The 14,112-nt window shown below is 45.9% G+C and overlaps 1 protein-coding gene across 7 annotated transcripts in view; it reads left to right on the forward strand.

Moving 5' to 3' along the window:
- Positions 1-14,112, forward strand: part of PPFIBP1 (PPFIA binding protein 1) — a 119,624-nt gene that overhangs the window by 65,692 nt on the left and 39,820 nt on the right. For all 7 annotated transcript variants that reach the window (XM_056339134.1, XM_056339137.1, XM_056339132.1 and 4 more), the window contains exons 4-7: positions 488-693; positions 11,303-11,389; positions 12,594-12,707; positions 13,263-13,394. In XM_056339134.1, coding sequence (XP_056195109.1) covers positions 488-693; positions 11,303-11,389; positions 12,594-12,707; positions 13,263-13,394 — 539 coding nt within the window. The remainder of the gene's footprint in view (positions 1-487; positions 694-11,302; positions 11,390-12,593; positions 12,708-13,262; positions 13,395-14,112) is intronic.

The following is a 14,112-nucleotide window of genomic DNA, read 5'->3' on the forward strand; positions in this document are numbered from 1 at the left end:
ATATTTTTTAATTGTTTTTAAAAAATTCCAGTGCCTTGGAGCAGCATAACATATTCCTACCTGTAAAATGCAGAGCATGGTTTCCTCTGGACACCGTCACTGTCTGACTTGGGTCCTGCAGTCCCTACAGGGTGACTCGGAGCGCTAGGAGAGCCTGTTCCCCCCCAGTACTTAGTGCCTCCGATACACCCTGGGGAGCAGGAGCCCAGCCCCTGCCTTGAGCCTGTGGGCACGGCTGTGGTGTACACATCCCCTGTCAGATCAGCCCACCTCCTTCCTGCTGGAGCTTCCATCCACACAGCATGCCGGCAAGGGCTTGCCCTTCTCCAAATTGCTGCATGGTGCGGACGGAATCGAGCACTAGCGACGAGTTTGTTTCAGATAAATGCCCGCCAAGAGCAAATGCCACCACTTACATCTCTGAGCCTTGCTGTGTGTCTGACCTGCTTGCCTTATGCCTGATGCCATGCAATTTTGCTCCCTCCAGGTTCGAAGGCGCTGGAGTACTCCAATGGCATCTTTGACTGCCAGTCCCCCACCTCTCCCTTCATGGGGGGCCTGCGGGCACTGCACCTGGTGGAGGACTTGAGGGGCTTGCTGGAGATGATGGAAGCGGACGAGAGAGAGGGGCTGCGCTGCCAGGTCCCGGACTCAACGGCAGAGACCCTGATCGAATGGCTCCAAAGTCAAATGGTATGGTCTCGCCTTGTTTCGCCCATGAGGCGCTCATTTTTTATGTTAGCTAGGTTGACTCAGGCAGTGGGGTTGTGCTTTATGCAGACATCAAAAAAATTTAGAGTAGATTTCAAAGAACCAAAGGGAAGAGGTTTTGGGTTGGAGATGCTGCTGTGGGGCCTTGGAAAAGCTGTTGCCCAGATGGCTCGTGCGCTGCGTTGGCCTATGCTTTCTTTGATGTACCATTGTCTCTCAAATCTAGGGAGCAAAAAATTTTTGGTGACTGGATTTTTATCTCAGAGGGCTGGAGAAAACAATTTTTGTAGGAATCAGATGCTTAAACGGTGGCAGAGAGGAGCTGTTTTCCATATGAACTTTTCACTGAAGAGCACTTTTGGCAGTGTGTATTTTCTACAGGGACCAGTGTTACTGAGTTTCCTTACCTGGTTTATAACAGAAGCGAGTGATACAAGCTCAGCATCCCTTTAATCTGGATACCAAACCAAATTTATATTTTCTGTGTTTGTGAATCTGCCAGTTTTTGTCACCTTGCTTTAAAAATACACCAAAACACACCTGACAAGGCTCTTTCCCCAAGACCTGGTTTTCCAGATCATCAGATATTATTTGAGTGGTAGCTACCTGAAGACTACCTTGGGAAATAACATGTTGTGCTTATCAGAAGGTAAGTTACACGGCATCATTTTGGAAGGGCCCACTGGTTTTGCCTCCAGGTGCCCTGTGACTGGTGACTTCCTAGCAGGGCCAGAGACGAGTCCTTGTGCTCGCGGTCTGTGGCGAGGTTTCTGTTCTGGTGGTCAGATCGTGCACAGGTTTTGGGGAAGCTCCGGCAGTGGAAGTGAAGACTTATTCTGGAGGCCATGCTTTAGGTTTTAAGTCAGTCTGTGGCTGTTATGACAGCGGCAGGTGTGCGCTTCCAGGTATTTTGCCAAGTCTTACAGCAGTGTCCAGATCCTGTTGTCTCTCACACTTGGTGTTGGCCAGGTTTCACACCATGCTGCTGAAATGGGGATGCCAGATCTGATGAAGGCCGGGTCTGATGCAGGACGGGCCACTGTGGTGGCTCTGTGTTGCACCCTACGCACTACTGCTGCTGGGACAGGCAGCCATTGTCGCCTGGTCCCTTCCCAGGACTGGCATCACACCCCCTCAGAAAGGGTTCGGTCACCTTGGAGCCACGGCTGATCTTGCAAAAAGCATTTTTATCTTGATAAACAAATTTATTTTAGCGCTCTGTTGCAGCCTGGAGCGGCGGGTGCAGGACTGTGTGTGCCAAACTGGCAGCTGGGTCACGCAGGCTGGGCGCCAGGTGACCCGATGTGCCATCTGGCAGCATGCAGTGCTGCGGGAGAGACAGGCACCTGGCCTCGCGTGATGGGCTGGTGTCCCAGGCTCTTGCAGGAAGGTTGGAAGGGAGAGTTTTTTTCTTTTTTTCTCCTGTGCTTTGAACTACGCATTTGAAAATGCCTGAAACTTAATGAAGCACGTGGGAGCTTTCACACTGCTGCCAGTGGGATTTGGATCGTGCCCCCCGCTGTCAAAGCATGGAAGCCGGCGCTGAGATCAGGAGGAGGAGACAGGAGTGACATTCGAATCGGATCTTTAAAACGTGCAGCGTTCCTGCTAACATCAGCATTTCCTTCCTGCATAATGTACAGCAGTGAACATCGCTGTAAGTAGTCTCTGCTCTGTGTGGAGCAGAAATCGAGGGTCATAACAGGTTTCATGCATGTATGGCCTTTATAAATAAAAAAAAGTTCATATGCCAGACAAACAGCCTTGGAAAATTAACTGCTCCCCATGGTGTGCATAGACATCAGCAGTCAATGCTTAGTGATGCTGATCCACTGCATGTTACTCTGGAGTACAGGGGCCCAGCAGTGTGGCTGGAGGCTGCAGTGCCTGTTGAGATTAATGAGGTGAAAGCCAGTCATTGCTTTTTGTGATGGCAGATGTGTGATTTTAGGGATGCCTGGCTGTTAGGATCTGGAACGAGGTCCTTCAGACTCGTGCAATGTGGATCACCGCGTGGCAATCAGACAGTAATGGCTTTCATTGCAGCCATGGGCTTAATCTGTTTCGTGCCATTCAGCTTGGTGCTTCCTGAACACTGGAAAAGATGTGCAGGGGTTGTGTGTACAGGAGATTGCAGAAAATAGCTATTCCAGCTATGCTTCTCCTCGGTCTGCCTCCAGTTACTCCGCTGTACTCTCTGGCACCCTTAAAGCCCATAGTAGGAAAGACTGAATGTTATGCTTTGTACTGCGCTACAAGCTTGGGATTTGCAGGTGCCACCAGTGTTGTCAGTCCCTGTCTAAGCAGGAAGGTGTTACATGAAGTGCCCAAATGACTTGCAGGAAGGTATTCTGCAGCTATGCCCATCCTTACAGAGGAAGGGAAGCACCTCCTTGATTTGAAATTGGTTTATTCCTCCATGCATGAAGAAGTTGCGTCCACCAGATTATTCCAAGCTGCTGGAACTGGTGCATGACATGCCATCCAAAGCTGTAAGCAAGTCTCTCGTGTCTCAGAGGAAAGCAAAAATAGTGTTTGCTGCTGCCAAACAGTGTGTCACAACAGAAAAATCTTCTGCTGGCCTCTGCAGGGAAAACCGCTGATGCCCTAGTTGGGAAAAGGGCCTGACAGCAGTCTCCCAAAGTTGCTTGCTTCTGTAAAATGGGGAAGAACATTCAGTTTTGCTGTGCCAGAACTGACTGCTCCATGTCCCTGTACCACTTCTTAGTGATTGCTTCCTTTCTGCTCCTCCCAGTGTGTTAAAGGAGTCTATGCAAGCACTCAAAAAGGGCCAACAAGTTAAAACACCTCATACTGATGTATTTTTTTTAACTGGTGGGTGCCAGATGGTCACGTGACACCAGAATGCACGTACAGAGCCTGGACATCTGGCAGAGCTCTTCCAAGAGAGTCCATCAGATAGTCCCCATGGGACGTTCAAAGAAGTTGTACATGCCGCTTTCTGCTGCACAATTAAGTCAGTTTAACTCTACCATGTCAGTACTAGTTGTCCATCTACAACTCAAAACTGTGTTGTTGAAACCCTGCTCACATCTCCGTGTGCACATGGAGGGCAGATGAATGCCATGGTTAAAATTACGAACAAGGTTATTTGTGAAAGGTCTGGAAAGGTACTGAGGCCTTTTCGAAGCTCAGGCATGTTGGGTCTGGGTGCTTTCACTGGGGACCAGACCTGAAATCCACAGCCAGATCATAACTGTTCCAAAGTTTTGGATTTTTTTCAGATTTCTTCTGAATAACAGAAATGTTTAATGTATTCTGATGTGTGCTTCAATAAAACACGTGTTGTACTCTGTGAAAATGGAGCTCCTGGCTTGATTACAGACAGCACGTGAGTGAAGTGTAGTATCATCCCCAGTAACAAGACCATTTTAAATGAAACTCTTGCCTTTGCAAGACCAAGGCAGCCCTGTAGTGTCCAGCTGGAAGCTGATAGATCCCTCTCTTGAAGAATAATTCTTAGGAACCGTGCTCCCGGTCATGAATGTTGCTCCAGTTTTATTTCAGTTGAAGCAAACAAGAGAAAATTTTCTTTTCTGGTTATTATCTTTCTTGACAGTGTTTTTTTAAAAAATACATCTTATGCAACAACTTTCTGAGAAAGAAGAAACCAACTGTGTCTTGTTAAAAAGGAGGGTGAAGGATAGAAGTGGGTGGACAGTCCCTTCCCACACCTCAGAGCCAGCTTCCCCAGGATCCTGATCTGAACCATGTATGTGGGTCCTGTTTTGTGCCTTCTCCTCTTTAAAGGATGTGCTCCTGGAATGAAGGAGCCAGGGTAATACTTCTTCTTTAAAATCCACAGCAAGTACAACTGTGGTTTTAGCTTGGGAAGTGACTTTCTGATTTTGAACATATATATAAAAAATAAATTTTTGTCACCCAGAAGTGAATTTCCGAAGTTGAGTGTAAGATCATTAAAGCAAACCAAACTTTATGGCCTCCAGAGGTTTCTTGAAGAACATTTTCAGCTCACCTGAAGATGGTAGTTAATTTGAGTTGTGGTACCCGTGGTGGCTTGTGCAATCTAGAGCGTTGCTGCTGTGACTAGCAGATCTGTCGTCTCACAGACCAGCCTCAGATTTTGACACTTCTTCAACAAGTCAGTTCTTCCAGAGTGGCTGGGAGAGTAATGAGAGTTAATATGAGGGAATATTAGATTTCAAAGAGAAATTTTCCTGGCTGGATAAACATAGCTTGTAATCTTACAGAGTGATACTGGCCTGTTTGGCCAACAGGGTGATTCCCAAGTGGAGGAAGTGGTTTGGTTAGCCAGAAATCTCATATTTCTTATTCATGGAAAAATCTCGTCTTTAAACCAAAGTTTGTTGTTTGATTGTCTTAGTGTGGGCGTACAGCGCATTCCTGCGGCTCAGCTTCTGCTTATGTTGAGTTTAGCTATTGAAAGGTCCTATGGTAATGTGTGGCACACAGATGTTTACCACCAAACACCTGTTTGAGATGCCTCCTCAGGCTGCGATATGAAAGGAGCCTTGTGATACCATTTCAGCCTGTCGTCATAAACTGCCTCCTGGCAATATTTTTTGTCTGTGAGTTCTTGAAGCATAGGACCCTGCTTCTTGCTAAAGGTGGTCATCGAGACTGGTGTTTTTAACACTGGAAGATAATATGGGCTTATTTATAGCATGTCGTGGCATGGCATCTTCATGCATTGTGGATGAGTTCATCAGCAGTAAGAACAACCCGTGCAGCCCCAACGGCAGAGCTGTCAAAAATCACCATTCCCAATCCAAAATGCATCAATCTGGCTTAGAAAAGGCAGCTTCTGCTCCTCTTCTGCTATGCTCTTTTCTTCTGGTTTATTTAGTATTCATCTTTTTGAGATTTTTATCTATCAAGGGTAGTTGTAAATGTTTCTTTTTAATAATAAAAGCTTTGGGGTCTGTGATGATCACAGGACTCCCAGAGCTAGGATCTGTGGTCAAAAATACTAAGGATTTTTTATGCTCCAGCTGTTACTGGGTAAATTTGAATTTAAGTGTGAGGACAGTTGGTTGTTACTGCTGCATTTTATGTCATTCTAAAATATAACATAAACTTGAGACAAGCCGCTCGTGAAACCTAGGACAGTTGAGTCAACATTTCCTTCCTCTTTTTCTTGGCGCCTACAAGTGAGTTACATGTGTTCTTCCAGGTTTATTAATAGCCCGTCGGGAAAAGAAAATTCCCTCCTGTTTACCTTGTAGTCAGGTGAAGGGATCGGAATCGCTCTTTTCTCATGTGTTGGATGATTTTCTCATGGGTTGGATGATTTCCGCAGGGCCAGGAGGGTGCAGAGGGGGGGTTGTGCTGTTCGGCAAGGAGCGAGGGTGGAGATGGCCAGCTGCCACCTGCGTGGGGCTGCCCTTGCTCCTGGTCGGGTTTACACAGCTCTGCAACCACCTGCCTACGTCCTCCTGGTTTTGTGTTTGAAGAAGGGTTGATCTTGCCGGGCTTTGATGTGTTAATTCCCCAGAGGAGCTGCTTGCTCCGCCTGAGGAGCGCTGCTGCTTCGCGGCTCTACTCCAGCTCTGCTGGGCTCTGCTCCGGCTCTGCTGTCACGTTCGCCTCCTTCCTTGGTCAGACAAGGAAACCTGCTGTCACCTAACCTGTCACTTAACCTCAGCGCCTGGGTTCGGAGGAGCCTGACGGCACCGCTGGGCGCTGCGGGTGCCCGTGGTGCTGGGGCTGCAGCTCAGCCTCGCCCGCCTGCCGCAGTCACTGGCGTCCTTGGATGCATGGAGATAGTCATGACCAGCATGGAGTATAGCTGGGACATTCACGGACACTGCGTCTGGCTAAATAAGGTAAGGCTGTCCGTGTGCCTCCTGCGTTTTCCCGAGTGGCGAGCCATAGCTGAGCAGCGCTGGTAGGGAATAAGCATTTCAGCTTTCTCCTGTATCGGGTGGCAGCTGAGTTGCTATTGAAGAAACTGAATAATGTGGAATGCTTGCATCTTCCCTATTCAACAGCCGTGTTCTTTATATTTAAAAAATGTTTCAGGTAAATTTCTCAGAGTGACGGTCTGTCTTAAGCCGGTTTTCTTTTGGAACTCACTTTTATTGTAGTGAAGCCTTTAAAATGTACTGCAGGGGGGTTTGCGTGGGTTTGTGGCTTTTTTTCCCTTGCTTATTCTGTAAGGAGGAACTAATCTGTAAACTTTAGGAAAAGCTTAGCAGCAGGTCTGCCTGCCTGCTGCCTGAGCATGTGGAGCAGGCTGCAGATATTCAGAGCGATGAGTGGGGAGGCGTGAAATGCAGAGATGCTGATTTGGGAGGGCAGCGGTGGGCTCCCACACAAACTGGTTAAACACTGGTACGGATTGTCTTCAGACAGATTTGACTAGTATCATTTGGGACAGAATCGATACTTAGAGAGGATAAAGCTGCCATGGCTCTGTATCACAGGGGAAACAGTGGCAAATACTTTGCTTGGAAAACCTGGAGGCTCTGCCCATGGCGCACCAAGTGACGCTGAGATAGCTGAGGCTGGAGGAGCCCCCTTGTAAGGGACTCTCTAAAACTGAGTGAATAAGCAGAACAGCGGTAGCTGTGCTTAACTAAGCGTAGGTAATGTGTATTATAATGATCTGAACAACATAAGCATGTTGATGAGCTCTAATTTAACTCCAGATGGTCAGGAAAGAGATGTCAGGGACAGCTTACTTGCCCAACTGTTGACTGGACTGTGGTGGTCAAAACAGTCCGTGCAATCTGCTGTACAAGAAAATAATGCTGTGGAGTGGCAGCTCCTTCTATACAAATTAAATTGCCTCTACAGCAAGAACAGTATGATTTGTGCTTATTTTGTGTCAAAAGCAGATGGGAAAATGAAGGGAAATGAGGGCTAAAAATTGGGGTTTTTTTTGAAAGAAAGAAGAATTCAGCAGTTGAGAGGAAGCGGATTTTTTTTTCATCGTTATTATGAGAAGGTTTAAAACAGCAGCTATTAGAAACTTCCCTGTGGTTTGGAATGCTAACTCACTTGCTGAAAAAAAAGGATTAAAGACTGAGGGCAGGCAAGCTGTGGAAGTTTGGTGATGCATCTATTTATTACAGGAATAATTCCCTCCAGAGCAGTGTGGATTTTTACACTTACATGATTGCAGACAAAGCTTACACATGTGTTTAACAGATAAGCCACGGATTGATCTTGCAGAGTTTTTAAGTGCACTGGGTCTGATCTTATAAGGCATTTTAAGTAAATGCTTAACCTCAAACTTCTGCAAAGCCTCCGTGGCATCGTGACAACTGTTCTTTTGGTTTTAGATCAGTATTGGTAAATCTGCACTCTCTTCCAATACAGTGTTTTGCAATTAATCCCTAAATTGAAAACACATGCAAAGTCTAACCGCTTACTTGAAGATAGATTTTAGGTTGCTGATGAAAAAGAGCCTTCTTTGGAAAATGGCAAAGCTTGCCTTGCACAGATAGTAAACTATGTTAATCCTGTATTGACTTTGATGATACAAATTTGATCTAGAACTACCAACTGCCCCAAATATGCTTGCAGTTGTTGTTAAATATTTACTTGCTTTTTCTCCTCCCCGCACCCCCACCCCCACCCCCCCGCAAGTGGAGCCATTGCTCTGCAGGATGCATAGTTGCCAGGCTCAGTCCCAGGGAGGTTGCAGGTACCCAGGTGGAGAAGAAACCGCTCCTGAAGGATGCATTGAGTGTTGCTTGCTCAGGTTTTGCACACACCAGGTTTCCTGGCATCTTTCAGACCTCCCTGCAGCCCGTTCCTCCCTGTTAGGGTTCCCTCCACCCCATCTCCTGGTGCTCTCGTTCCCATATCCAGTGTTTGGGCATCTTTCCTCTCCATTTCTCTTCAGTCCTGCCCACTGCTATCATTGCTCTGTTCTTCGTGTATTTCATCTGCTCTCTTCCTTCCTCATCTCTCTGGGAAGAAAATCACACCAGCTATCAACTTTTTTACCTTTGAAGACAGAGCAGAGAGATGTGGGAAGGTATCATGTGGCTGTTGCCTGCAGGTCTCCTATCTCTGCACCACCATAGGAGGTGCTGGAGCTGCCGCTCTGTGAGATAGGTGCCATAGCCTTTCTGTGCCATTCTTTCTCCAACTCTCATCTTGTTCCCCACTGAAACTGAAGTCAGTGACTTTCTTGCCTTTTCATACCTAAAATGAAGAGTTAGTCCCAGGTATTAACAGAAGTTACATCATTTCAGACAAGAAGCACACTGCTGTTGGTTTGTATGCAAAGTTTTCTGGTTTTGGTGTACTGTAGGAGGTCTGTTCCTCTGCAGATATTACAGAATATTTCTGGCAACAGCCAGCAAAAACATCTTTGGTTTTGTGGGAGAGCAACCTTTACTCCAGTCCTGTTTGGGGTTCCTACCACCTCCTCCCTCTTTCTTACGGCAATGTGAAGCTGCAGCCTGAGATCTCTCTAAATGCTGTTTTAAAGCCAAGTATGTTGTGCTGAGAAAAACAGGAATTTTTTTTGAGAAATGTGAACGGAGTTTAACAACAAAGGTGTCTTGGCAAGATGCTATGCACAATGACTAATGTTCTATTTTAACACCTTGTCAGTTTTCACAGCATCATAAATTACCTCCCCATATTTCTCTTCACGCAGTCTTTGGTTTTAGTTAATTTGTGTCTGGCTGCACTGACTAGAGGTATCAGGAGGTTCAGTGGTTAGGGCGCTGATGTGGCTGGGAGGCAGGGAGCTGAGTCTGTGCTTTGAGAAGGGCTTTCATGTTAGCCCCAGCAGAACGGAGGGATATCTTTGCACCGCACCTGCCCGCTTGTAATGAGGGATGAATATCGCTTTCCTACATCAGACACACACACTGGATTGATGAATGTGTTGTATATTAAATACAGATGCTGTTCTTACAGATCCTGAGTAAGTGCCTGAGATGTAGTGGGTGACTTTGAATGAGAAGAGAGCTACAGAATAGCAAAAGTATGCAAAAACCTAGGGTTTTTGTTTTGCATACAAGTCAGGTTACAAAATTTAAAGCATAATCTGCTAGTTGAGCAGCTAACAAGTTCATTTTGGAAGCTCTTTGACTTCTTTCACCTAAATTAAAGTGCTATAGAACTGAAGGTCTCACTGATCTTGAATGGAAATCCTGTTGCATGAGCTAAATTCTGATAGAGGTTGGGGAAAAACAGGGCAAACTCAGAAGTTTCCAATAAATCTGCCTTGGTGCTTAGTGTCTGGATGGTCAGAACACCTAGTAATTTACTGCTAAATAATTCAGGTACAGGGTATCGTTATGCTATGAGGTATTGGTACAAATTACTAGAGAGCATCCTTTCTTATTCTGCTGTAGGTCTAGTGATTTCAGGGGAGATATTGTGGTCATCTTGTAAAAGTTACACGTGTGTTTGGGAGACACATTTGCTACTGTACACTGATCTAAAACTGCCAGGATGCAGCCAGATTTCTTGAGAGTGTAAGCTGACGTCAGACACTTTGTACCCCCTCCCATTTGCTTTATGTGTAATCCTGGAGTGGTGCTGGTGGGAGTTTCATTCTTTCAGTTTCAAATGAGGCAGTTTCTCCCACCACCCAAGGTCAGACATGTAACTTATGAAAGGAGTTGTAGTGAGCAGGGTTCCTCAGGCATCCTCTGCAATCAGGGGAGGTGAGCTGCTTGAAAGGAAGATTCAAAGCAGGAACACAAGGCTTGCAGCTCCTAAGTGGTGGTGGCCTCTCAAGGCAGGGTTGTGCTGCAGACTCAGCAGGGCATGAGGATCCTTTTCATCACATATTCAGAAGGAAATCAAGGCCCCTCAGCATCAGTGAGAGTCTTTGCTGAGCACGCTGGATTTCAGAGCAGCTTCTCGGACTCCTCGAAGCAATTTATGCAATGATGGGAACAAGAATTTTCTTTTCTGAGCCGAGATCTGATTGTGGTGTCCATCACAAAGTGCTTTGGGACAGCTTTGAATATGGCTACAGTAAAATCCTCCTCACTGCTCAAGAGCATTGAAGTTATTATGAAGAAAAAAAAGTTGCTGATTCCTCTGAACTCTCTGATAGCATTAACATGTATTCTTGTTTCTGTTTAGCCCCAGGCAGCTTTACAAAGAGATGCGTTTAGAGTGCAGACGTTCAACCATACCCAGTATAATGTGCCTAATGCAAAAGGATGTCTCTTAGTGTGTGTTTTAGAAAAAATTGTTTGACTTGCAAGAAGCATAATGCACATTTTGTAGATTGTGCGTTGATTTTTTTTTCCACTTGCTGAATGTCTTAGGGTATTTGTCTCTTTGCAAATGTGGCTTAGCATAGTACATCATTGAGCACAAATTTTGTTAACAAAATGCTGAATGCACAGTAAGTGAATTTTGCAGAATTAGGTCACCAGAAGGTTCTTCCTTTCTCATCTTTAAGCCCCTGAACAATTCTTGTCCTGAATGGTGGTCTTGTGTCCTTTGTTGATAGTTTTATTTGACTTGTAACCCTTTGGGGGCTGGAGAATACTTTAAATCTGTTCCTGAACTGTGCACATTAAAAATACTGCTTAAGTGTGTTGATACTGTTGAATGACGTGGTACGATAGGTGGCTATGCAGTATTTGCTGTCTTTCAGACTAATGGACACCTATCTGGGAATGGAGATGTGTATCAAGAAAGGCTGGCTCGTCTGGAAAATGATAAGGAATCTCTTGTTCTGCAAGTAAGTAGCCACCTAAATTAATTTTTTCTGCACTTGCGTTCATAAGACTTTTTGATGGTACGTGATAAAATCTCTGAGAATTTGTTTGCAGTTGTGTCGTTTTGGACAGAGTTCAGAAGGCTTGCTGATACCTGCGAGTTAACCCAGAGTAAGGATAGGTGTGAATTTTGATTGCAGGAAAAATCTGCAGGCCTGCCTTTCTGCATATCTGATCTCTTTTTGAATCTTATTAGCTGAGCAGGTTCACAGAGCAACCACCTTCTTACACCCATGTTTATCCTTAAGATCACCATTTCCCATGACCATTCACATGCTGTCTGCATCAGGTGACACGTGCCCTGTCCTTGTGAAAGGTGACAAAAGCTGTGGGACTCGCCAACAGGTGGGAGAAGACAAGCAGCTGCCCAGAGGTCCTGTTCACCTGCTGCTGGGCTGGACTGGGTCAGCCCCGAGTGCTCTTGCCTGCTGGCTTACTCTTGCCGTTGGAGTTGGGACTGCCTAGTCCAAGTACCCTTTGGTCCGCGCAGGTGTCCTGCCATCCCCTGATGCGGACCTAGTCCAGGAGCTGTGACAGTGCCAAGCACTGCTCTAGGCAGCTTGCCCTCATTGCCAGCAGTACTGCAGATTTCATCAAAAAAGCCTGTTTAAAAGAAAAACTTCATTCAGAAAAGGCAAAATTGGATTGGGTCTGCAGTCTCAAAAGTTTTGTCTCAGTCTTGCCTAGCCTCAGTCTGTGTATTTTAACCTCCTTTGCTTTTATTGTTCTGAAAAGGAGAAGCTGTATGCTATGGCACACTGTGTGCAGTCACTTGGAAGGGAGAATAAATTACATGCACTGAGGTTTAGCTATTTGGTTGTTAAGGTAAGAGCTAGTGGCATTTAGTTAATGCATTGTCACAGCAAAGTCACAAGCTGCCCCTTGTGAAAACTTCCAGGACAAGTGAGGAGGGGAAATGCAGAACTGCAATGCATCCACTAGAACTCTGGCTATAATCCCAGTAAGTGTGAGGGGAAAGCTTTCCCTCCTCTCTTGCTGCCTTTGCCATGTGTTGTACCCACTGCAGAGCTCTGCTGCTCCTCCGCCCCCCATTGTCCCATTTAGTCTTTGGCCCATCCAGCACTGTTACTCATACAGTTCTTCAGGTGACGCATATGGCGTGGGTGCAAGGTACCAAACGTGCATCCCTTTTTCTCTGCTGTGCAGGTAAGTGTGCTTACAGACCAGGTGGAGGCCCAAGGAGAAAAGATTCGGGATCTGGAGTTTTGTCTAGAGGAGCACAGGGAGAAGCTGAATGCCACGGAAGAAATGCTGCAGCAGGTATTTCACAGCCCCATGTCTGTCTTTTCTGTCTGTCTTTGTTCTGTCTTAATGAACTGCATTTTGCTTTGGTGAGAGCAGTGCACTTCAAGGTGTTGCATCTCTTGATGTCTCTTAACTGAGTGATAATTTTCTACCATATTTGCTTTAGTCTTTGTGCTTAGCAATGTCAGTGCTGCTTTACACTGTAGGAATCCAGTCTGCTCTTCTTTGAGCCTTTCCTTGCTGAACTTCAAAGAGACTTGGATTAAAGCCTTTGGCAGGATGGGTGCATTGCCCTCAAAGCTCCTTGCTGCCCAGGGCAACTGTGATGACAGACAAGCTTTTTTCTTGTCCTGTCAGCCAACCCATGATAGTGCCCCTGTGATCTCAGATGCATCCTAGGTGCCTGGAGTCTGTCAGATGGGTAGTGGCTGTGTCCCAGGGCTTCAGATAGTGCCAAGGAAGAGGGTGATACTTTTCCCCATGAAAGAGGCCTTTAGCTGTAGAAATAAATTGCTTATTTCTTCCCCTTGGATGAATAATTCTGTTCTCTTCCTCTTTGTCTTGAATCAGGAGCTTTTAAGCAGAACATCCCTCGAAACTCAGAAGCTGGATCTTATGGCAGAGATTTCCACTCTGAAGTTAAAGCTTACATCTGTAGAGAAGGATAGATTGGACTATGAGGACAGATTCAGAGACACAGAGGTGAGTAAAACCCAACTGAATAAATTGTGAAAATTACATGTGGCTTCACATTACCTGAAAACTTCCTGGATATTTTTTTTTTTACTTTTTTTTGCAAGGCAAGAACAGAAGTAGTCTTTAAGGTTTAAAGATTTATCTCTTAAAATGAAAAGTGTGCTTTTTGGTAAACTCTGGTTTAGAAAGAAAGTTTGTCAAAACCAGTTTTTGGTTCTTGCCATCAGATCTCAGGAGGAATGGCATTTAGGATGGATTTAAATAAGATCATGGACATACTGCACGCTCCTGCCCCAAATTGAAACTGTCATCTTCTTAGTAAAGCATGTCTGAGGCAAACACTTAAGCCCATTGCAAGTGCAAAAAGCATGCACGTGCAAAGACACAACACACTAGAAGACACAACTTTTGATTTCAGTTACGGAGGGAATGACATGACTCTGTGTGAGGGCATTCTGAAGCCTTACTTCAAACCCCAGCCTGACAGAAGCCCAGGACCGTGAGGCCAGCGGTTACTCATCTCAGCCTGGCCTCAAGCCCAGTGGTGTGCGGTGCCAGGCAGTGCCGGGCAGAGCTGCCATCCTCTGGCCGTGCTCTCCTCGGGCATTTGCCCACTGTGCACCGCTGATCTGTGTATCTGAACCTTGCTCACGTTTGAAGCCAGAAACCCTTGGAGCAAGTGGGCAAAGCCATTTTTTTTCCAGGAAACTCCAAGAATCAGAGT

This window comes from Falco biarmicus, chromosome 5 (genome assembly GCF_023638135.1).
Source record: "Falco biarmicus isolate bFalBia1 chromosome 5, bFalBia1.pri, whole genome shotgun sequence".
NCBI classification, from domain to species: Eukaryota; Metazoa; Chordata; class Aves; order Falconiformes; family Falconidae; genus Falco; species Falco biarmicus.